Source organism: Ochotona princeps, chromosome 15 (genome assembly GCF_030435755.1).
Source record: "Ochotona princeps isolate mOchPri1 chromosome 15, mOchPri1.hap1, whole genome shotgun sequence".
Taxonomy (NCBI): domain Eukaryota; kingdom Metazoa; phylum Chordata; class Mammalia; order Lagomorpha; family Ochotonidae; genus Ochotona; species Ochotona princeps.
Window position 1 is genome coordinate 16,873,942 of NC_080846.1, and position 22,399 is coordinate 16,896,340.

Below are 22,399 nucleotides of genomic sequence, written 5' to 3' on the forward strand. Positions count from 1 at the left end.
GGGGTGGTCAGGGCTCCTGGTCCTCACTGTGCCTTCCTAACTTACAAGAGAGAGGCAACTGCTTGCCTTCCAGGATGAATCCCAGAGCCTGGTTGCTGCATTAGGAGTCAGGGTGGAGTTAGCCCCCCAAATCTCTTTTCAGTATCATTCACACCTTCCTCCGTTGTCCCCCAGCCTCCTCAAGCCCCCAGGAATGTCCTCTGTTAGGAACATTGCAGGTGCTCCTGTGTCTTCATCCCTCAGGCCCTGCCCACTCCAGTCTGAGTGCTGCAGTGTTCACCGACCTGTCACTCTGTCCCCAGCACTCACTGCCTCCTGCCTGTGGGGAGCCCTTCTGTGACCCCCAGTGTCCTGAGACAGAGTGCTCAGTGGTCAGTCCTCTCAGGAGCTGCAGGGCTGGCCTGCCCCAGAAAGCACGAAGTGCTGTGGAATCCTGAGCAGGAACCTTTTGGAGATTGGTTCTCACAACTAGGAAACTGGAATTTTTTCCCCAGTGTGCAAATGGGGCCCAGGGAGAAGAGCTGATCCTGGGATAAAGGACTATGAGAGCATCAGAGAAAAACACAAGGTGAGGCCCAGGTTTGGCACTCCCAGAGGTTCCATGTAGCCTGGTCCTGAAGGAACAGCGAGATGGGCTGCAAACCCCAGCCTTGCCTTAATGGGTGCCCAATACAGCAGCCACCAAGACAGCATGGTGAACAAGGAGGAAGAGACCCCTTCCCCAGACCACACATATCAAGGGCCAGAAGGACAGAGGTTGGAGGTTAGCACTGCATGACCTATGCTCCCCCAAACCTGGTCCAGGAATGGAAAGAGGAAAGGCATCTGTTGGGACCCCGTGGATCCCAGGGAACCTCCCACTCTGCACAACTCCATGTGAGGACCTGGCTTCCTTGGGAGCAGAGAGGCAGGGCTGGGAAGAGGAGGGTCCAAGATGAGGCTCTGGAATGGGGACAATCCTGTCTCTAACATGGGATGCAGTTGGGGTGCAGATCTGCCCCCATGGACCCAGCACAGGATTTGAATCCTCACAGACACTCTGGAACTCTCAGGAACACTACTGTACGAGGCTGGTACATGTGGGGTGGTATTCTGTTTAGTGTGTTTTATTTTGCGTGCATGTGTGTGTGTGGGTACATCTGTGTCTCCTGCATGCATGCACTGGAAGTATAAAAGCCAGCAGAGCCTGAGTAGTGGGGTTGTGGGTAACCCTGCTGCCTGTGATGCTTGCATCCTCTGTGGGTGCCAGTTCAAGTCCAGGCTGCTTCACTTATGATCGAGCTCCATGCTAATTCACCCAGGAAATCAGCAGAAGATGGTTAAGTGCTTAGACTCTTGCACTCACCTGTGAGTTCTGGAAAAATTCCTGGCTGCTGTGTTGAGATGGCCCCCACCATGGCTAATGTAGCCATTTGAGGAGCAAAGCAGCAAATGAAGATTCTCTCCCTCTCTCTTGCTCTCTCTCTCTTTTTAAGATTTATTTATTTCTATTGGAAAGACGGATATACAGAGGAGGAGAAACAGAGAGGAAGATCTTCCGTCTGATGGTTCACTCCCCAAGTGACCACAATGGTGGGTACTGTGCCGATCCGAAGCCAGGAGCCAGGAACTCTTCCAGGTCTCCCACATGAGTGCAGGGTCCCAAGGCTTTGGGCCATCCTCGACTGCTTTCCCAGGCCACAGGCAGGGAGCTGGATGGGAAGCAGTGTTGCTGGATTAGAACCGGTGCCCACATGGGATCCCGGCCCATGCAAGGCGAGGACTTTAACCACTACACTATCACGCCAGGCCCACTCTCTCTCTCTCTCTTTCTTGATATCTCTCTCTCTCCCTTAACTATACACTCAATCAGGTAAAACAAATAATAAGTAAAAACAAAGCCACGAGGCTGGCACTATGGTCAACAGGTTAATTCCCCACCCCTTTAAACCCTGGCATCCCATTTAGGCAACTGTTCACATCCTGGCTGCTACACTTTCCATCCAGCTTCCTGCTTATGGCCTGGGAAAGCAGCTGAGAATGGCTCAGGACCTTGGGATCATGCACAGCTGTATGGGGGACCTGGAAGTTGCTATTGGTGGTGCTTCCTGATTTCACAAGAGAAGGACAACTGCTTTTCTTCCAGGGTTAACCCCTGAGCCTGGGCCTCAGCATTAGGAGCCAAGGACGGAGTCAACTTCCCAAATCTCTTTTTGTATTACTCACACCTTCCTCCCTTGTGCCCCAACCTTCTTGAGCCCTCAAGGATGTTCCCTCCTTAGAGTCATTGCAGGTGTACCTGTGTCATCCCTTAGCCCACTTCCACTCCCTGCAGGGCCCACAGGTGTCTCACTCTGATCTCAGTGCTGTGGGGAGCCCGTTCTGGGAGCCTACCATATGTCCTGAGACACAGTGCTCAGTGGCTTGTTCCCTCAGGGAGCTGCGGGCCTGGCCTGGGCCCAGAGAGGAAGAAGTGCTGTGGGATCCTGGACAGGAATTCTTTGGAGATAGGCGTTCCTTCCCAGGGCCTTGGATTTCATTCTCAATATGCAAATAGATCTGGAGAACCCCTAGTTGAAGCATATCAGAGTCATACCATGCAGATGACAGTGAGGCCTGTCTGGGTACTACCCAGGTACAACCTCAGAAACTAACTGTGGAGGCTATACCAACCATGCAGGAAGCCACAGATGACCAGGGCAGTTCCTGGTGTCCTCCAGTCCCAGAATGTCTTAGTGCTACTCAGATTGTACAGTGCAAAGCAAAGCAACAGTCTGTTGTTCAGCCTGCATTCCTTCCTTCCTTCCTTCCTTCCTTCCTTCCTTCCTTCCTTCCTTCCTTCCTTCCTTCCTTCCTTCCTTCCTCCATCCTTCCCTCCCTCCCTCTTTCCTTTTTTTCAACAGGGAGAAGTTCTGGAAACACATGATTGCCTGCTGCTCCACCATCAAAGTCTCTGGGAACCACATGTGCCAGGATCCAGGCGTCACGTGGGCCTGTGTGTGGGGTAGGGACTGACAGGCGTGAGTTATTGCTCAACAAGCTGCACACCCTGGGAGGACACCAAGAGCCATGGCCTAGGGCCTAGGAGCCACGTAGGCAGGGGGTGTCCTGGCCTTCCACTGCCACTGCCTCACTAACTGAACAAGCCCCTGGGTTCCAAGTCCTGGAATCATGTGAACAGGTGGGATTAGGGGATGGTGGGATCATCCTGGCCCCTATGAACTGGTGTGATAAGTAGTCAGTCCAGGAGTGTTGGTGCCTGACGCTCTCCATGACCCACATAGAGGTAGTCTGAGCATTCCAGGAACTGAGCCTTTATCAGATTCCCTCTTGGTCCCTCTGTTGGCCTTTGGTTTGGTGGGTGGCCATCGCTTCCATGTCTGGTTGGCTTAGGATATGTCGGGGTCTCAAACTCAGGGGTCAGAGTCCATGTGGATCAGCCCTGACCTTGGAACAGACATTGGGCCACCCCCTTTGCAGACTCTTGTGCAGAAAAGAACATACCCAGCAGCCCACCAATGACAAGTCAGCCAGCTTCAGCTCACCACCTTATCTCAAATGCTATTTCAAAGGGTAAAAAGAATTAAGAGCTAATGACATACATGCAGGGGACACAGCCATTGACACTGACTAAAAATTGTCTGGTTCATGACTGATTCATCAGATGAGAGAGCGAGGGAGAGAGAAAGAGAGAGAGAGAGAGATTTCCCAGCCTGAGATGGTCAAAGACTTTGTCCCTCTTCAGCAGGAGGATCCATACCCTTGAGCAACCTTATGGATTGAGGGTCAGAAATCTCTGAAAGGCAATGAAATGGGACTGACAGCTAGCTGGTTCAGGCCCATAAGTTAGACAGAAGTCACACCTTCCCCTCACTTTGCATTTGCACAGAAGTCTTGGTAGTAATTTCAACTTGTGTTCTCCTATAGTCTCACCATTCACTGTTTGCAAATGGAGCAAGAAATTACACTGTCTTGGTTGGAAGAACCTCTCTCAAAAGGTTCTTGCCCAGACTCCCACGACACTTCCTGCTTTCTGGGCCCAGGCCAGGCCTAAGCTCCTGAGGGGGTCAATAAATGACTAATGGGTCTCAGAACACACTGGTAATTCCAGGGAGGAGCTCCCAACAAGTGAGAAACAAAGAGTGCTGGGAACAGAGTGACAACCCTGTGGGCACTCTAGGGTGGCATGGGAGGGACTTGAGGGGTGGCACAGGTACACCTGCAATGACTCTAATGGGGAGCTGGGGGACAAAAAGAAAGGTATGAGTGACCAGAGAAGTGATCTGGAAGGTCAACTGTGTACCTGACTCCTAAAGCTGACTCCTAAAGGGTTCTTCCTTGAAAGGAAGCAGTTGACCCTCTCAGGAGTGTCAGGAAAGCAAGTGAGGACCAGGAGCCCTGACCATCCCATCCACATCCCTCCTCCTTCCAAAGACCAAGGTCGAGTCACTGGTGAGTGTGAACATGGCAACATTTATTCTCAAACAACACAATCAAAAGGAAACTGAGCTTTAAGACAAATGGAAAACTAGTTTCTGTGTCCTATGCTGGGATCCTGCTGAGGATGGCACAATGTCCATAACCTGCACATCAGGCCTCATGGACAGGATCACGGTGTGGCCCTCCCACCCCCACTGCAGTGCATAGCTGTCTTCAGAAAAAGATGCTTCCTCTGCCCAGAGGCATGCCTCTCTGTGAGAGGTACAGAGTGCACAATCCAGGCCCATCCATGTAGATAGCACAGGTGCAGGCTCTGTGCACCTGCCACTCCCCCACACTGTGCAGATGCATCCTGAGCCATGAAGTTGTGAGCCCTGAGGGCTGTTTCCAGGCTACATGGTGCCAGGTGAGAGCTGGGGAGAGGCTGGAGCAGCAGGCAGGTTTGGGGACAGCTGAGCACCATATCTCCTTTCCAGCAATTGTCCCCTCCCCGACACACACCTTAATATTCCCAGCTGTACATATGTAGGAAACCTGGTAGTGTCTTCACAGCACCTGGGCTGGTTTTGGGCTCAACCAGCAGATCATGGCATCCACCAGGCAGGTGGACATGTAGCTCAGAGGGATGTAGAAGAACTTGGCATCCCAGCCAGCGGAGTACCGGGTGCGGGGGTGGCTTGCAGTCAGTGCATGCTCCATACAATCTGTCACCATGTGAAGGTCCTGCCCAAAGGGTGGCTTCAATAGATGACTCAATTTAATGTCTGTCCAGAAAGAGAAAAGACTCAAGTACATTTCTGTTGTGGTTGACCATGGGCCTGGTACTAAACTCCCTACAGTGCAGGGCCTGGAGGTTCTCCCTAGAGTGCATGCCAGGGTTGGACCTATGATGACCCCTTGAGTCCCCCTCACCACTCCCTCTGGGCACAGCTCACTCACAGGCTTCCAGAAACTCCTGGCCATAGACCTTCTTGACCTCGGGGTTGGCCTGGTTCCATATGGCCTCCACAGACTGCCTAAATTTCTTTTTGTCCACTATGTTGGTCTGGAAGTAACCGGGTTCAATCATGGCCACCTTCACCCCAAACGGTGAGAGTTCCCTCCTGTAAGCAGAGAAGCAAGTGCTAGTGTTGTGTGCAATGGATAGTGCTATTATCTATTTCAGCATCCCTGACAGGTGGCGTAAACTCTGGCTGCTCCACTTCTGATCCATCTCCCTGCTATTGTACCTGGAAAGCAGATGAGGAGGACCCCAGTGTGTGTCCCTGCACCAACAAGGAGACGTGGAAGAAGCTCCCAGCTCCTGGCTTCAGCATAGTCCTTATGGTCATTTGGAATGAACTAGTGGAGCAAAAATCTCTCTTTCTCTTTTAACTCTGCATTTCAAAGAAAAAAAAACAAAAAAAGAAAAAGAAAAAAGGAAAGAAGAATGGAAGAAAGGAAAGAAAACAAGGTAGGAAGGAAAGAAAAAGGTAGGAAGGAAAGAAAGAAAGAAAGAAAGGAGGGAAGGAGGGAAGGAAGAAAGGAAGGAAGGAAGAAAGAAAGAATGAAAGAAAGAAAGGAAGGAAGAAAAGGAAATCTTAATAAAAGAAAAATAGAGAGGTGTGAGACAATGACTTGGCACTCATGAAAAACAGTACCGACAGCACACAGTAAATCCTCACCCACAATGCACTGGATGGCAAAGGACCCTGGGGGAAGGTGTAGGAGTCCCAGCCCACTCAGATACAGGAGGGGTCCAATATCTGACCTACAGTCTCTCATGCCACAGTCAAGTGCATTCCATTGCCAGTAAGCTCCTCAGTGCTGTACCCTCTGGGCCCCTCCCTGCCCCTGCATCTCCAGGTCTCAGCCATCCCTCCACTTCCCTGCTCCTCCATTGCCTGCGGCACACTCCCTCCCCCGTTGGCTCCCTGCTGAGCTCGATGCTGCCCAATGCCAGCTCCTCTCTGGAGCCTCCTCTGCCACTGGCCTGTCATCCTTGGTCCTCCCAAAGAGTAATGAGACACTGGCTGCACAGAGAGGCTCCCCTGAGCCAGCTGTCTTGCTGGATTCTGCTGCCAGCAGCAGGAAGGACACAACGTGTCCAGGAACCAGGGTCCTCAAGTCCCACCTGCACTCTCCTGCTCAACCTCCTTCCTATAAGGTCTTACCTTACCCTTTCCCCAGGAGCACACAATACCTGAGCGAGTCTGAGAAGGCCTCCACGCCGTACTTGGAAATGCAGTAGCCACCACCAAATGGTGACAGGCGGCCCAGAAAGCTGGAGACATTGACCACGCGGCCCCGGGCCTTCCTCACCAAGGGCAGCAGGCTCAGAGTCACCTCGATCATCCCCAGCAGGTTCACGTTGAGCATGTTCACAAAGCCCTGTTTGGTCAACCACTCATTGGGGGCCGAGGGCAAGGCGACACCGGCATTGTTCATCAGGCCCCAGAGTCCTGGGGACAGTGCAGAGAGAGAGAGAGAGAGAGAGAGCAGGTCTAGGTTGAGCCTGTGCAGTGCACATCCTGCTGGGGTTCAAATTCATATTACAATGGAATGCACTGATGGGAGAAGGGAGGGAGTAGGCAAAGGAAACGGAACAGCCGGGACATGAACCAATATTTGCACCAATATGGGATCCTGGAGTATAAAGGGGAGGACTTTTACTGGGGTTTGTGCAGTGGATGTGGGGGACACAAAGGTGTCCCATTGCAGGCAGGGCCACAGGAATTTCCCACTGTATGGCAGGGCCCAGCAGATGTCTCTAGGAACCACCTGAAGGCAGTGCCACCTCCCTTTGCTGTGTGGACACCGAACCACCCTGCTGAGAATTCTGTAATCTATTCAGGCATTGTCTGTGGAGTTGGTTTTTACTATCAATGCGAGCTTGGAAGTTGATGCTGCTGGTAAGTCTTGCCAAAGGGCCTTTTACAATTCATGCTGTCTCTGTCTCAGCTGCCCCCATTGACCTTATGCTAATCAAGGGATCTATTTTAGGGCTTCTTCCATTCTTTCCTTGATCTTTAGGTTTCCCTTTTTTTGTGTGATGCATTTCTTCCCTTAACTGATTCAAGATTAAGTTGTAGAATGAGGATTGTAGTAGGAATGTGTTACTGATTGATACGCACTGTCTATTGAGAACTTCTACTGCAAGCTTTAAGGTGAAACAAATGCAGAATTATCCTTGGAAACACCCCCTTGACCATGACATAAAAAGTCTTTGCCAGAGCTTGTGACAACTTCTGTATAAATAAGGGGTACAGCTTTCTTGCATTGTCCATTATGATCCTGAAATTGTAGGGGTCCATTTCTTTTCTTTTTATGACTACTCCACACATCCTTCTCTAGTTCCGAACTCGGCTGGAGCTGGACTCCAGCAGACTCTAGTCCTGAGACTACCAAGTTGATCCTCAAATAAACAACCTTTAATAATAATAATAATCATAATAATGGAACAATGAATAAAGTATGCAGAGATAGTCTGAAAAATAGAAAATTGCAGATTTTCATTTATGACAATAAAGTATAGGAAGCATTTTCAGTGTCTAAGCACAGAACATGGCTTCAAGTAATGCAATAACTAATCAAATTCAACATTTGAAAGAAAATTTCTATCCTGTTGTAATAGCCCTCATTTTGGGGCTGGTGTTTTGGCATAATGGGCAAGCAACTGCCTGCCTAGTGGCATCCCACATGGGCACCAAGCAAGTCCCTGCTGCTCCACTTCTTACCCAGCTCCCTACTAATGATATGGGGAAAGCATTGGGAAGATGGCCCAAGTGTTTGGGCCTTTGCCACCCCTGTGGGAGAGCTTTAACCAGCTTTAGTCTGGTCCACATTGCCCATTGCAGCCAGCTTGTGACTGAACCAGCAGGTGGAATATTACTCCCCTCTTTGTTTCCCCACCTCTCTTTGTAATTCTAACTTTCCAGTGAATAAATACATCCTTAAAAAGAGGGAGAGAGAGATCATCTTTGTAAAGAGAAAAATAGGGGTCCTGGCGGGGTGGCCTAACAGCTAAAGTCATCCCCTGATCCCATAAGGGCGTCGGTTCTAATACCGGCTGCTTCACTTCCCATCCAGCTCCCTGCTTGTGGCCTGGGAAAGCAGTTGAGGACGGCCAAAGGCTTTCGGACCCTGTACTGGCGTGGGAGACCTGGAAGAGGTTGCAGGTTCCCAGCTTCGGATCGGCGCAGCACGGGCCCTTGCGGTCACTTGGGGAGTGAATCATTGGAAGGAGGATCTTCCTCTCTGTCTCTCCTCTCTCTGTATATCTGACTTTGTACTGAAAATAAATAAACCTTAAAACAAACAAACAAACAAACAAAGAAAGAAAAATAGTGCCTGGCACATAGCCTATTGGTTAAAGTCATCCCCTTGCATGTACTAGGATCCTATATGAGTGCCAGTTGGCATCCTGGCTGCTCCAACTCCCTGCTTGTGGCCTGGACAAACAGTAGAGAATGACACAAGATCTTGGGACCCTGCACCCACATGGGAGACCCAGAAGAATCACCCCACTTCGTTGTGGTTACTTGGGGAGTGAGCCAATGGACAGAAGATCTTTCTGTCTGTCTCTCCTTCTCTCTGTATATCTGACTTTCCAATTAAAAAAAGAGAGAGAGAGAGAATAACATCAATGTTGTACTAAATATAATCCTACAGGCATCAAAATGTTAGCAGTACCTATGTCTAGGTGGCAATGTTTTGTGCTTTTTGATCTTAGCTTTCGACTTCCCAGTCTATTTCTATTTAAATTTTTAAAATCATTGTTCTTGTGTCCTCCCATAATGGAATGCACAAGCTAGTGTGCTTTATCAGGCCGGAAAGTGATCTGTTCCTGGCTTCTGACGTGCCTGAGCCAGTCTTCAACCTCCTGATCGCCTGTGAAAAAGGAAGGATCATGCTGTTGGAAGTATGGATGCTGCTGGTCGCCAGTAAGAACAAGTTCAAGGACTAAGGAGCTGAGTCTGGCTCCAGCACAGCCCTAGGCCACCACCACAAACCCACAGCTCAGGGCTCCACTCCCCTGACCTCTGGAAAGTCTGTCAGTCTGCAGCCCAGGGCCTCCACGAGCGAGAAAGAACTTGTGCTTAGAAAGCAGGCCAGGGATACAGAGGGACTGAGGTGGGCAAATTCTCTCATCAGGACAGGGGGCTCGAGGGTCAAGGGGTGGGGTGGGGTGGGGATGGGAAAGAGTAGGAGCGCAGGCTGGCAGGATGGGAGAGGGAAGAAAGCCAACATGACCTCAAGTCTTGAAAACCCTTGGGGCATTTGGCAGAGGAGCAGACAGGAAGAGACCCTGGCACACAGAGGGAAGAGGCAGGCATGAGCAGGTGTCAGGTGGTACCTCTGTCCCCCACGCACTCCTTCACCCACTGGGCAGCCGCAGTGATGCTCTCCGTCTGTGTGACATCCAGGATCACCGTCTCCACTCTGTCCGATGTCTGCCGCCTCAGCTCTTCAGCCCCCTTCTCTGTCAGACACGCGGCCAGCACCCTCAGGCCCCTCATGTCCAGCTGCCTGGCCAGCAGGTTCCCAAAGCCCGAGTCACAGCCCGTGATGAAGACATACTTGTCCTGCAACTGGCTCACCACCTGCCTCTCACGGTACCAGCGCACCAGGAAGAACAGGCCCACGAGGGCCACCAGGCAGCCCCACATGGCTTTTCAGGGAACACACAGGCAGGCTTGGGTGACACGAGAGTGTGGACCTGCTGTAACAGCAGAGCAGTGAGGAAACAGATGATCTATTCGGTTGCTCTTCTAGGTTCAGTTGCAAAGGCTCTCGTTAGTACCTAACCTCTGTATTTCTGTAACCTTTTTAACTTAACTCCACCTCTCTGACCTTTGCACTGCCTTTGCAAGGATCAGACTCCTCTGTGTGGACTTCAATATCTTTTGCACTAGATAAACATGTCCTTTAGTCACATGTGGAATGAACTATGAAGCAGTTTATGTGTGCATGTATGTTTGTGTGTGTGTTTCATTCACAATGCTTCCCCTTGGCAGTAATACTCCCCCCGCCATTGCTTGTTCTCTGCCTTCCTGTGCATACACAGGTTACCCACAGACACAGTGGTGCGCGACTTGTGCACACACTGACACACCTGCATGCCCACAGCAGTGTCCTCACACAGTAACATCACTCACTTCTATGCTCCATCTTCCAAGGTCAGGGATTTGTGCACACATCGTGTATGTGTGCTCTGCAGGACCTTTTCCTCGGGAGCTGTACCTGCAGACAAGGTGCTGTGATGCCACTGGAAAGCAAAGCAAGGGGCTAATGGTTCACAATTAAGGCTCCTGACATTCTCTTTTGTTAATATTGATTTAATCTATTTGAGAGAGAGAGAGAGAGAAGATGGAGAGATTTCCATTTGCTAGTTAATTCTCCAAATCCCTGCAATGGTCTGCACTGGGAACCAGACCAAAGTAGGTGCATCCTACTGGTCTCCCATGTGGGTGCAAGGGTCCAAGCAGTTGAAGCATGCTCTGCTTTCCCAGGCACATGAATAGGGATCTAGAACAGATGTGGAGCATCTGGGACTCCAACTGGTGAACACATGGGATGCCGCCACCACCACAGACAGTAGGGTTACACTACCAGCCTGCTATGCAGACTGGTGGTTTTCATTCTTTCTCTGTGTGCGTACAGGGGACACAGGTGTATGTAAACACAGACACAAGCACAAAACATAGTAAACACAAGCCCAATCCCATGTGTTCCAGCCTCCCTGTAGCCCCGGTTTTCACTGCCTTCTGCCAGTGGGGAGCCCTTCTGGGAGCCCCAAGTGTGTGCTGAGACACATTGGTGTGTGGTCGGTCTATTCAGGGAGCTACAGGCCTGGCCTGGGCCCTGAAAGCAGAAAGTGCTGTGGAATCCTGGGCAGGAACCCCCTGGAGATGGGAGGTCCCTTCCCAGGGCCCTGGGATTTCTTTTTCAGTATGCACATGACAGCCGGGGAGCTTACTGGTGACTCCAAGTTGACAGCCAGGGCTCCTTGTTAAAATGCCAAGTGATGCTGTTTGTGTTTGTTTCTCATGCACAGCATGTGGTAAGAATTTGGGCCACCCCTGCCAGGCTGTACCAAAGACAGTGCTAACCAGGGTATCCTAAAGGCCCCCAAGCGCCTAAATGCTCTGATGTCACTTAGGGCCATTAGAAAGTCAAGTAAGTTTGGTCTTTAGCCTTTCTTCCTTCTGCATTTAACCTATCTTTCTTTCTTTCTTTCTTTCTTTCTTTCTTTCTTTCTTTCTTTCTTTCTTTCTTTCTTTCTTTCTTTCTTTCTTTCTTTCTTTCGGTCGTTGTTTCTTTCTCTCTCTCTCTACTTTCTTTCCTTCCTTCCCTTCCATCCTTCCTTCCTTCCTTCCTCTTCTTTCTTAAAAAAAAAAAAACCTCACAAGCTGTCATCTTCTTTTTTGTTTTAGATTTTATTTTATTGGAACGTCAGATTTACACAGTGAAGGAGAGACAGAGAGAAAGATGCTGCACCCACTGATTCACTCCCTGCAATGGCTGGAGCTGAGCTGATCCAAGGCCAGGAGCCAGAAGCTTCCCCGGGTCTCCCATGTGGGTGCAGGGTCCCAAGACCCTGGGACATCCTCTACTGCTTTTACAGGCCCCAAGCAGAGACCTGGAAGAGAAGCAATGCAGCTGGGACATGAACTGCCGCCCATTTGGGATCCTGGGTGTGAGGATTTTAGCTGCTAGGCTACTGCACTGGGCCCCTCCTTGTTCCTTCTTTCTTTACTTTCTTACCTCTCCCTCTCTCTTTTCTGCCTTCCCGTCCTTCCTTCGTTCTTTCCATCCGTCCTTCCTTCATTGTTTTATTTTAACACAGAGTGGTTGGATCAGTGGGGTCAGCAGCTCCCTTCCACCTTGTGGAGCCAGAGCAGAACTGCCAGCAGCTTCACTCTCTTCCCTGAATTCTGGGGTTGAGAGACTCGTACAGGACTGAGATCATGTGTGTTTCAGTTCCTAAGGTGGCTGGGGAGGCGGGAAGAGAAAAGCCCAAAGTTAGCATAGTGTGTCGGTGGGCTGGTCTGGTCTTGCGTACACACTTATATCCCAGGTGGGCAGGTGGGCAGGTGGGCAGGTGGGCAGGTGGGCAGGTGGGCAGGTGGGCAGGTGGGCAGAGTGTGCAGGTCCCAGCCCAGCATGTGTGCTAGAGTACTGGGTCTGGGGGACCTGTCTATGGTCTTGGGTCCCTGGTGGGTGGGCAGAGCTGCAGGCCAGCACACCAACCCACCACCAGAACATTGGGTTTGGCAAGACCAGGCTGAGAAACCCAAGTGCTCCTGGGCACAGGGACTGTGGGTTGCTCAGGGAAGTGGAGATGGGGATGTGTGTGAGGGAGCATGTTGCAAGCGAGGAATGACTTCTGGGGAACTTCCACCAACAAGGCCACTGTACTTTGCAGGTGCATTCCAAGGCCAAATGGTTTGGATGAAGGAAGCTGGAGGACCTCTCTGGGTCAGACTGATGCACCTACCCACATGGGATACCCGAACTGGGCTAGTTAGCATCAAGCACCACTGACCACCACCCACTGGCCTACACTAAAGCTATGGCTGGGGCTCCTCCTCCTGGCAGGGCTAGATCAAAGTACCTGCCAGTGAGTGTCAGAACAGGCTGGGCCACGACACTAACCAGCACATGAGAGAACCAGGTTTAGCGGCAGATTCTCTGGGGGATATACGGGCTCACCCCGTGGAACTGTACTGGTTTGCTCAAGAGTTGGTGGTGACAGGTTGAGCTAGGCATGACCATGGAACACTTTGACACTCATGGATACTGTGCTTGGGAACAAGCTGGGCTGGCCCAGGCTGCAGAACCTGTAAGCACACCCAAGAACAGAAAGTAGGGCAGGTTGGGTCGCAATATCCATCAGCATGCACAAGGGCAGAGACGGGGGCAGACTATGTTGGGTGAGGGCTTAGCACCCATTGGTACCCATTGGTACATGTGAGATCTGAGTTTGGGAGTGGGCCTGGTAGGAGAACTTGGGGAACTCGCCTGGTGGGCTGTAGCTCCTGCTGGTGAGCATGTGATTCAGGCCTGGGTATTGATCAGGCTGGGCAATGCAATTCCATTTGTGGGTAAGTGCGTGAATTGGTTCTGGATGGGGCAGACTGGTAAGGCCAGGCCAAACCATAGTATCCTGGCATGCACACTAGCCAGGATGGGGTTCAGGAAATGCTGGGCTAGGCTATCACACCTACCAGTTTGTATGGAAGCCAGGGATGGGGGAAGACTGTGCAGTGTTGAGCAGCTGCATCCACCAGAGAGAGTTGGGACTAGAGGTAAGTTGGGGCAGGTCAGGCTACAGCACCTGATGGCAAAGGCAAAAATGGGGGATGGGCTATGCTGGGCTGGGTCAGAGTAACCAGTGACATGTGCAGATTTGTGGCTGGCAGTAGGCCTGGGCAAAGAGCTAAGAGGATTTCCTGGCTGGATTGTGTTTCCCACTGGTGAGTGTGAGAGCTGGAATGAGGTGGTGAACTGGGCCAGACATGGCTGTAGCATGGGTCTCAGCATGGGTGTGGACTGGGCCTGGAGTGTGCAACACGGAGCTAGGCTTCAGCACCCACTGGTGCTTGCAGGAGCCAGGGTGAGTATAGGACAGGCTGGGCTAGTTCTTGGCACCCGCTAAACCACATGAGAGCTAGTTCTAGGAGTGGACAAGGAGGGGCCGAGCTGTAGCAACCAACAGTAAGACTGGAATTGGTATGGGCCATTTGGGCAAGGTCGTTCTTCCTGCCAGGATAGGAGGTTGACCAAGTCAGGCTGAGTTAAGAGCCCACTGGTATGTGTGAGATCTGCCACTGTGAGATGACATGATAGAGGAGCTTGAGAAACTCCTCTGTCAGGATGTAGTTCCTGCAGGTGAATTCAAGAACTGAGACTGGGAGCAGCCCAGACAAAGCTACATTATAGTACCTGCGGGCATATGTGTGGACCAGGTTTCAGGGTGGGCAAAATTGGGATCATGGGCAGCCCAGGCTTGGCAGTGCTGCAACACCTGTTTGCCTGCATGCAAGCTGGTTATGGAGGGAGCCAGTCCAGGCTAAGTAACCAAATTTACTGGTGTATGCATAAGCCAAAGTAAGTGCCGGCAGTTTAGGTTTTGCCACAAAATCAGGTGGCAAATGCTAGGACTAGGGCAAGTCCTGTCAGGCTAGATCGCAGAACCACCTGGAAAATGCAAGATCCATGGCTGGGAGTGGGCCTAGTAGGGAAATTGTGGGCACCCCTTTGATGGACTGTAGCTCCAAGCAATGAGCATGGGAGCCAGGGCAATGGGTGGGACTTGCCGGACAAGCAGTAGTACCCACCAACATAAGTGTGGGCTGGATAGTGGAGTCAGTTGGGCTGAGCTAGGCTGCAACACCCATTGGTATGTCTAAAAAAATAAAAAAGCCATATGGGAAGGCCTTGTGTGGTAGCCTAGTAGCTAAAGTTCTCACCTTGCACATGCTGGGATCCCATATGGACATCAATTTGTCTCCTGGTTGCTTCATTTTCCATCCAGCGTCCTGCCTGTGGCTTAGAAAAGCAGTAGAGGATGGCCCAAAGCCTTGGGACTCCACACCCATGTGGGAGACCCAGAAGAAGCTCTGGCTCCTGGCTTTGGATCTGCTTAGTTCCAGCCATTGTGGCCACTTGGGGAGTGAACCAGTAGGCAGATCTTTCTGTCTCTCCTTATCTGTGTAAATTTGACTTTCCAATAATAAAATAAATCTTTTTTTTTTAAAGCCATATGGTATTTGGGACAGACCAGGCCAGTCTGCTGCTGAACTGGCATGTGCAAGAACCATGGCTAGGGGCGGGCCTGAAGGGGGTTTTTGCGGGTTGCTCTGACTGGGCTGCAGTTCTTGCTGTTATGTGTAAGGGCCAAGTGTGTGGTAGGCATGGATGGTCTAGGCTGCATCATCCCTTGGGTTTTGGAGGAAATGGGACTGAGAACAAAATTGACCTGGCAATTGCAACCAGGCTGATGTGAGTAATGGACTGAGTTAGTCCCTGTTCTGGCTGGCAGACATAAGAATCATATCCGTGTGACCTCTGGCAAGGTGTCTATGGGGACCACTCTCTCTCACCAACTGGATTTCTGGACTCAGAACTCTGCCAGGGGGAAAATTGCAGAATCTGTGGTCTGACCATGTCAGAACTGGACCTCTTCTGTTGCTGAAGCTGGTGCAGTAGGCGGCATCCCCAAGTGCACATGGCAGTTACGGCAGTTCACTGGGGTCTGCAGAGGACCTCTAGTACCATAGCAGAGGATGGAGCACAGCACAAGTTGGACAGTTACCCTAGCCACGCATCAACAGCAAGTATTTGGGCAAATGGAGAGTCTAAGATGGACTATGTCAGCAAATGGACCTTAGAAGAATTTCCTCATTCTTGGAGCAATGAAATCAACAGCATTTCAGAACTATTGAAACCATTTAAGCAGCACCCTGAAGGCATGCTTCATATCAGGGAGCCTGGAATGACATCAGATTGCCATCTTCCATTCTCAGGTACTAATGCAGTTGAGATGCTGGGTACAGCTTATCCCTTTCTCTCTTCTCTTCCTCCAGATGCAGACAGAAGAAAAACAAAACTGAAAATAATGGTCTCATCCACTTTGCTTTTTTCTTCAATGCTTCTAACTCTGATTGGTGTTCCACATGAACATGAACCCTTCTTGGTTATGTAAACATCATCAAAAATAAAAATTTTAAAAAATATATAAGAGCACTTACAATCCCTTGGTCACCAACCGCCCCCTCCCCTGACATCACTCTCAAAGGTCATGGCAGATGTTTGGGTATTGGTGGGGGTGAGGGGACAACTGGTGGCTCTGCATTATCACCCAATCAACTGTGCAGCCCAAAATGGTGGCAACTGTCACCACCACCCAGCAGTGGCAACACTAAAAACACCAAGTCATACTCTTGGGGGTCCAGGGAAAGCTGGCAACCGGACCCTTCACTGCCAAAAGCGGCTGCATTTGAAACCTTCTCTCCACTGCGCCTATACCCATTGGTCTAAGCTTTCCTACCTTCTTCTGCCACCCTTCTTCCCACATTTCTTCCTGTATTCTCTGCTTCATTTCCCAGTCTTTCTCCTCATCGCCCCCCAGTCTCCTCATCGCCCCCTAGTCTTTCTTCATTGTCATCTGTTCTGTCTGTCCGTCCTGTCCTGTCCTGTCCATCCTCGTTCCTCCGTCCGTTTGTACCCCAGCTTTTACCCGCTACTTTTATATCGTTCTCCACCAATTACTTCTCCCCGTGGGTCCACTTGGCGCTAAGATAGGCCAGCAATCACAGCGGGGAGGGGGGGTATAAGCCTATCTCTGCGACTTCCTGTTTACCTCCTGGCCCTGGGCCAGCCGCCATCTTGCAACGGCCCCTTCTGGTCCCAGGAGCGGCTTTAGCACCCTACTCCCCACAGGCAACATTAACCTGGACCCAGTGCCCAGGAGCCATATAAACAGGGGGTATACTGGCTTCCACCCCACATCCCTGGCTGTTGTGGCCATCCGTGGAGTGGACCATTGGTGGTCTTCCAAATTCCCTCTCTCTCCATTAGGCACTGTAACTCTGACTCTCAAATAAACAAATTGTTTAATTAAACAGAGAACCTGGTGATTAGCCATTAAATCTCCTGGATTTGTTTTTTTCATATATATATATATATATATATATATATATATTTTTTTTTTTTTTTTTAATTTTGTGGTACAATTTCATATAGACTGGGATTCCCCTGCAAGCTCCCACCCCCCGACACATTTTCACCATGTTGCTCTAATAGTATAGTCTTTCATTAGGAGTCATAATTCCATCAGTCTCTTGTTTAAGTGTGCCCCGACTTTGTTGGGACAATGTCAGACAATCCTGCATCTTATTGTCTCCACATTTCCAACAATTTAATTGGGAGTCCATCTTTTGTTTGGAAGCAGGAATGCATGCTGCATTGTACCTCCACATCTGGATATGGCAATCCCCAGTACTCCATCACTGTACATTTCCATAAATGAGAAGCCAGAAAAAAGGTCAACATCTGGTGTGAATTAGAACAACAGCCACAAGAACAACAACAACAAATTAAAGCACCATGAAAAAAATGCACCACTGTGTAACCAACACATGGGTGACAAAATGGAAACACAAAAGTCTCTTGGGAAAAATGATGTCAGCATGTAATCCATGAACCAGCAACGAATTTGACAAGAGAAAATCAAGTATTTGGAATACATAAAACTGAAATAAAAAACCTCAAAACACATGGGATGCAGCCAAAAACAACAACAACAACAACAAAAACAACAACAAAAAACAAAAAAAGCAGTATGGATCGGATTATTGAAGTTATACTTTCCATGCTGGTTTCCTTATATAAGAGAGAACCTATGGTATTTGTTCTTTTGTGATTGACTCATTTCACTGAACATAATGGTCTCTAGTTGGCACTGCCTAGTTGTAAATAGCCTAATTACATTCTTCTTAATAGCTGAATAATATTCCATGGAGTAGACGTAACACAGTTTCTTTACCCACTCTTCTTTGGACACATATTTGTATTGTTTCCATGTCTTTGCTATTGTAGATTGTGCTGATGCAAATGTCGAATTACAGATCCTCTTCTCATATGCAGATTTTATTTCTATTGGGTATATTCCTAGGAGCGGAATAGCTGGGTCATATGGCAGATTTACTTGTAATTTTCCAAGCACTCTCCATATTGATTTCCACAGTGGTTGCACTAGCCTACACTCCCACCAACAGTAAAGGAGGCTACCTTTCTCCCCACATCCACACCAGCAGGTGTTGTAAGTTGAGTTCTGAATGTAGGTCAATCTCACTGGAAATAGGTGGTAGCTCAACATGGTTTTCATTTGTATCTCTGATGGCTAGGGAGCCTGAACATCTTTTCATATGTCTGTTAGCCATTTGAATCTGTTCTTTTGAAAAATGTCTGTTCATTTCCTTTGCCTATATTTTTACAGTTTTTTTTTCTGTCCCTGGTTTTCTGAAGCTCTTTCACTTGCATAGTGTGCAAAAATTTTCTTCCATTCTGTTGGTTGCTTCTTCACTTTGTTAATTGTTTCCTTTGCTGTGCAGCTTTTTAGTTTGATGTAGTCCCATTTGTTCATTTTGGCTTTGATTGCCTTTGCTTTTGGTGTCTTTTCTAAGAAGTCTTTCCCTGTTCCTATGCCTTGGAGTGTGCTTCCTAAGTTTTCCTTTAATAGTTTGATGGTTCCTGGGTTTAGATTTAGGTCCTTGATCCATTTAGAGCTGATTTTCTTATAATGTGACAGGTGTGGGTCTTGCTTCTTAATTCTGCAAGCTGCTATCCAGTTGTCCTAACAGCATTTGTTGAATAGACCAGGCTTTTTGCCTGGATTGTTTTCAGTTTTCTTGTCCAAGTTTAGTTGATTATGCATGTGTGGGCTTCCTTCTGGTGTTTCTATTCTGTTCCATTGATCTTCTTTGTTTCTGTACCAGCACCAGAATGTTTTGATAGCCACCGCTCTGTAGTAGGTCTTGAAGTCTGGAATTGTGATTCTTCCAGCTTGATTTCTATTTTTCAGGATAGCTTTGGCTATTCGTGGTCTTTTGTGATTCCAGATGAACTTTGTATCATCTTTTCTATTTCTGAAAAGAATGTTGTTGGGATTTGGATTGAGATTGCGTTGAATCTGTATATTACCTTTGGCAATATGGTCGTTTTGATGACGTTGATCCTGCCAATCCAGGAACATGGTAAGTTTCTCCGTTTTCCAATGTCTTCTATTTCCTTTTTTAATGTTTTATGGTTTTCATCACAGAAGTCTTCCACATATTTAGCTGGCTTAATTCCTAGGTGTTTAGGATTCCTTTGCTCTATTTTAAAGGGGACTGTACTTACAATTTCTTTCTCATCCATTATTTGTGTACACTAGTCCCATCGATTTGTGTTCATTAATTTTGTATCCTGCTACCCTGCCAAAGTCTCTTATGAGTTCCAATAGTCTCTTGTTTGAGTCTTTTGGTTTTTCTATGTAGAGAATCATGTCTTCTGCAAATAGAGAATATTTCAGTTCCTTAATTTCAGTTTGCCTTTTTCTTGCCTAATAGCTCTGGCAAGGACTTCCAATACTACATTGAAGAGTAGTGGTGACAGTGGACATTCCTGTCCAGATTTTAGTGGGAAGGCTTCCAATCTTTCTCCATTAAGTAGATGCTGGCATTGGTTTTGCATAAATTGATTTGATTATGTTGTAGAATGTTCCTTCTACGCTTATCTTGCTTAGGGTTTTCAGCATGAAGTGGTGTTGGATTTTATCAAATGCCTTCTCTGCATCTATTGAGAAGATCATATGGTTTTTATTTTTCAATTTGTTGATGTGATGTATCACATTTATTGATTTGAGAATGTTGAACCATCCCTGCATGCCTGGGATGAATCCCATCTAGTCCAGGTGAATGATCTGCCCGATGTGCTGTTGGATCCTGTTGGCTAGTATTTTGTTGAGGATCTTTCCATCTATGTTCATCAAGGATATCGGTTTGTAATTTTTTTTTCTGTTGTTTATCTGGCTTTGGTATTAAGATGATATTAGCTTCATAGAAAGAGTTTGGAAGAATTGCCTCTCTTTCTATTGTTTGGAAAGCCTTGTGTAGGATTGAGGTAAGTTCCTCTTGAAACATTTGGAAGAATTCAGCAGTAAAGCCATCTGGTCCAGGACTTTTCTTGGTTGGGAGGGCTTCAATTACTGATTCAATCTCAGTGCATGTTATTGGTCTATTTAGATTGATAATTGCTTCTTGATTCAATTTTGGTGGATTTTATGTGTCCAAGAATCTATCCATCTCTTGTAGGTCTTCTGATTTGTTTGCATATAGTTGCTTGTAATAGTTCCTGATGATTCTTTGTCTATCCGAGGTATCTGTTGTTATATCTCCTTTGTTGTCTCTGATACTATTGATATGTATTTTCTCCCTCCTTTTTTTTTTGATTAGTTGGGCTAGTGGGGAGTCTATTTTGTTGATTTTCTCAAAGAACCAGCTCTTTGACTCATTGATTTAACGTATAGTTCTCTTGGGCTCTGTTTGGTTTATTTCCTCCCTTATTTTGATTATTTCTTTTTCCTAGTAATTTTGGGATTGCTCTGCTGTTCTTTTTCTAGTTCCTTCAGCTGCAAGGTTAGCTGATTTACTTGATGCTTTTCTAGTTTCTTGACATAAGCACTGATCAAAATGACTTTCCTCTTAGCACCGCCTTGATTGTGTCCCATAAGTTTTGATAATGTTGTGTTGATGCCTTCATTTGTTTCAAGCAATTTTTTAATTTCCCCTTTGATTTCCTCTGTAACCCCTTGTTCATTTAGTAACATTATTCAGTCTCCATGTGTTTGCAAGGCTTCCTGGGTGTTTTGACTTGTTGGTCTCTAACTTCACTCCATGATGGTCTGATAAGATGCAAGGTATACTTTTGACTTTTTAAAATTTGCTGATATTTGTTTTGTGGTCTATAACATGGTCAATTCTGGAGAAGTTTCCATGTACTGATGAAAAGAAAAGTGCATTCTCTGTAGGATGAAAGGTTCGATAGATGTCAACTAAATCTATTTGCTCTAGAGTTCGGGAGAGTTCTGTTGTTTCTTTGCTGAGTTTCTGTTTTTTTTTTTTTATCTGTCCTTTGATGTTAATGGGGTATTGAGATCTCCCACTGTCACTGTCCTGCAGCAAACAACTTGGTGCACAGAGGTGATAATAAAACACATGGATTACTGACTGGTGGTCAATAGCCAAAGATTATTAGCAGCATCAGACTTTTAATGGAAGGTTGTCAGGTAGGCATCCAGGGAGGAGGGGTTTGAGCTATTTGCATCTCAACAACAAGGTACAGTTCCCAAAACACAACTTGTTTATACCTAAACCTGTAAACCAGTAGGTTTCCTGTTCATTTATCTTCATACCAGTTGCTCCTGGCCCCTTCAGGGGAGATTCAACTGGCTATGTCTCCCACAATAGCAAAGATTCCGAATGTCCTACATTCCCACTATGATCGTATTGGAGTCTATATCTCCCTTGAAACCCATTAATATTTGTTTCACGTAGCTAGATGCTTTGGCTTTGGTGCATATACATTTATTATGGTGATCTCTTTTTTGCTGAATAGTCCTTTGATCATTATGTGGTATCCTTCTTCATTTCTTGTGATGTTCCTCACATCAAAGTCTATATCGTTTGATATAAGAATGGCTACACCTGCTCGTTTTTCCTTACCATTTGCTTGGAATATCTTTTCCCATCCTTTCACTTTCAATTTCCTCTGATCTTTGTTAGCGAGATGTGTCTCATGTAAGCAGCAGATAGCTGGGTTTTGTTTTTTGATCCAGTCCTGTAATCTATGGCGTTTGAATGATGAGTTTAAGCCATTTACATTCAGAGTTATTATGGCTAAGGGGCAGTTTGGTCGTGTCATTTTAGCAATGTGTTGTTTGTTTGTTTGTTTGTTTGTTTGTTTGTTTTTATTACAAAGTCAGATATACACAGAGGAGGAGAGACAGAGAGGAAGATCTTCCATCCGATGATTCACTCCCCAAGTGAGTACAACGGCCAATGCTGTGCTGATCTGGAGCCAGGAGCCAGGAACTTCTTCCAGGTGTCCCACACAGGTGCAGGATCCCAAAGCATTGGGCTATCCTCTACTGCTTTCCCAGGCCACAGGCAGGGAGCTGGATGGGAAGTCGAGTTGTCAGGATTAGAACCGGAGCCCATATGGGATCCTGATGCATTCAAGGCGAGGACTTTAGCCGCTAGGCCACACTGCCAGGCCCAGATGTGTTGTGCTATGATTGAGTCTTCTGTTAGCCTTTTAGTGGGATATTCACATTTGCCTTTGTTTTTGGTAGTTGCTATTCCTTTTTTCTTTCATGGGAACATCTTTGAGTATCATTTGTAGGGCAGGTTTAGATGAGGCAAATTCTTGAAGTTTTTCTTTATTGTGGAAGAAT

At 47.8% G+C, this 22,399-nt stretch overlaps 3 protein-coding genes across 5 annotated transcripts in view; 1 reads left to right on the forward strand and 2 right to left on the reverse strand.

Moving 5' to 3' along the window:
- LOC131482096 (retinol dehydrogenase 16-like) overlaps nucleotides 1-22,399 on the reverse strand; it is an 80,575-nt gene that overhangs the window by 29,886 nt on the left and 28,290 nt on the right. The window lies entirely within an intron of this gene.
- LOC131482098 (retinol dehydrogenase 16-like) overlaps nucleotides 1-22,399 on the forward strand; it is a 46,882-nt gene that overhangs the window by 5,606 nt on the left and 18,877 nt on the right. The window lies entirely within an intron of this gene.
- Nucleotides 4,966-10,183, reverse strand: LOC131482097 (retinol dehydrogenase 16-like). The gene is made up of 4 exons (XM_058673741.1): nucleotides 9,755-10,183; nucleotides 6,602-6,860; nucleotides 5,359-5,522; nucleotides 4,966-5,183 (listed from the first exon to the last, which is right to left on the reverse strand). The coding sequence occupies exons 1-4, from the start codon at nucleotides 10,065-10,067 to the stop codon at nucleotides 4,966-4,968; spliced, it is 954 nt and encodes a 317-aa protein (XP_058529724.1). The 5' UTR covers nucleotides 10,068-10,183.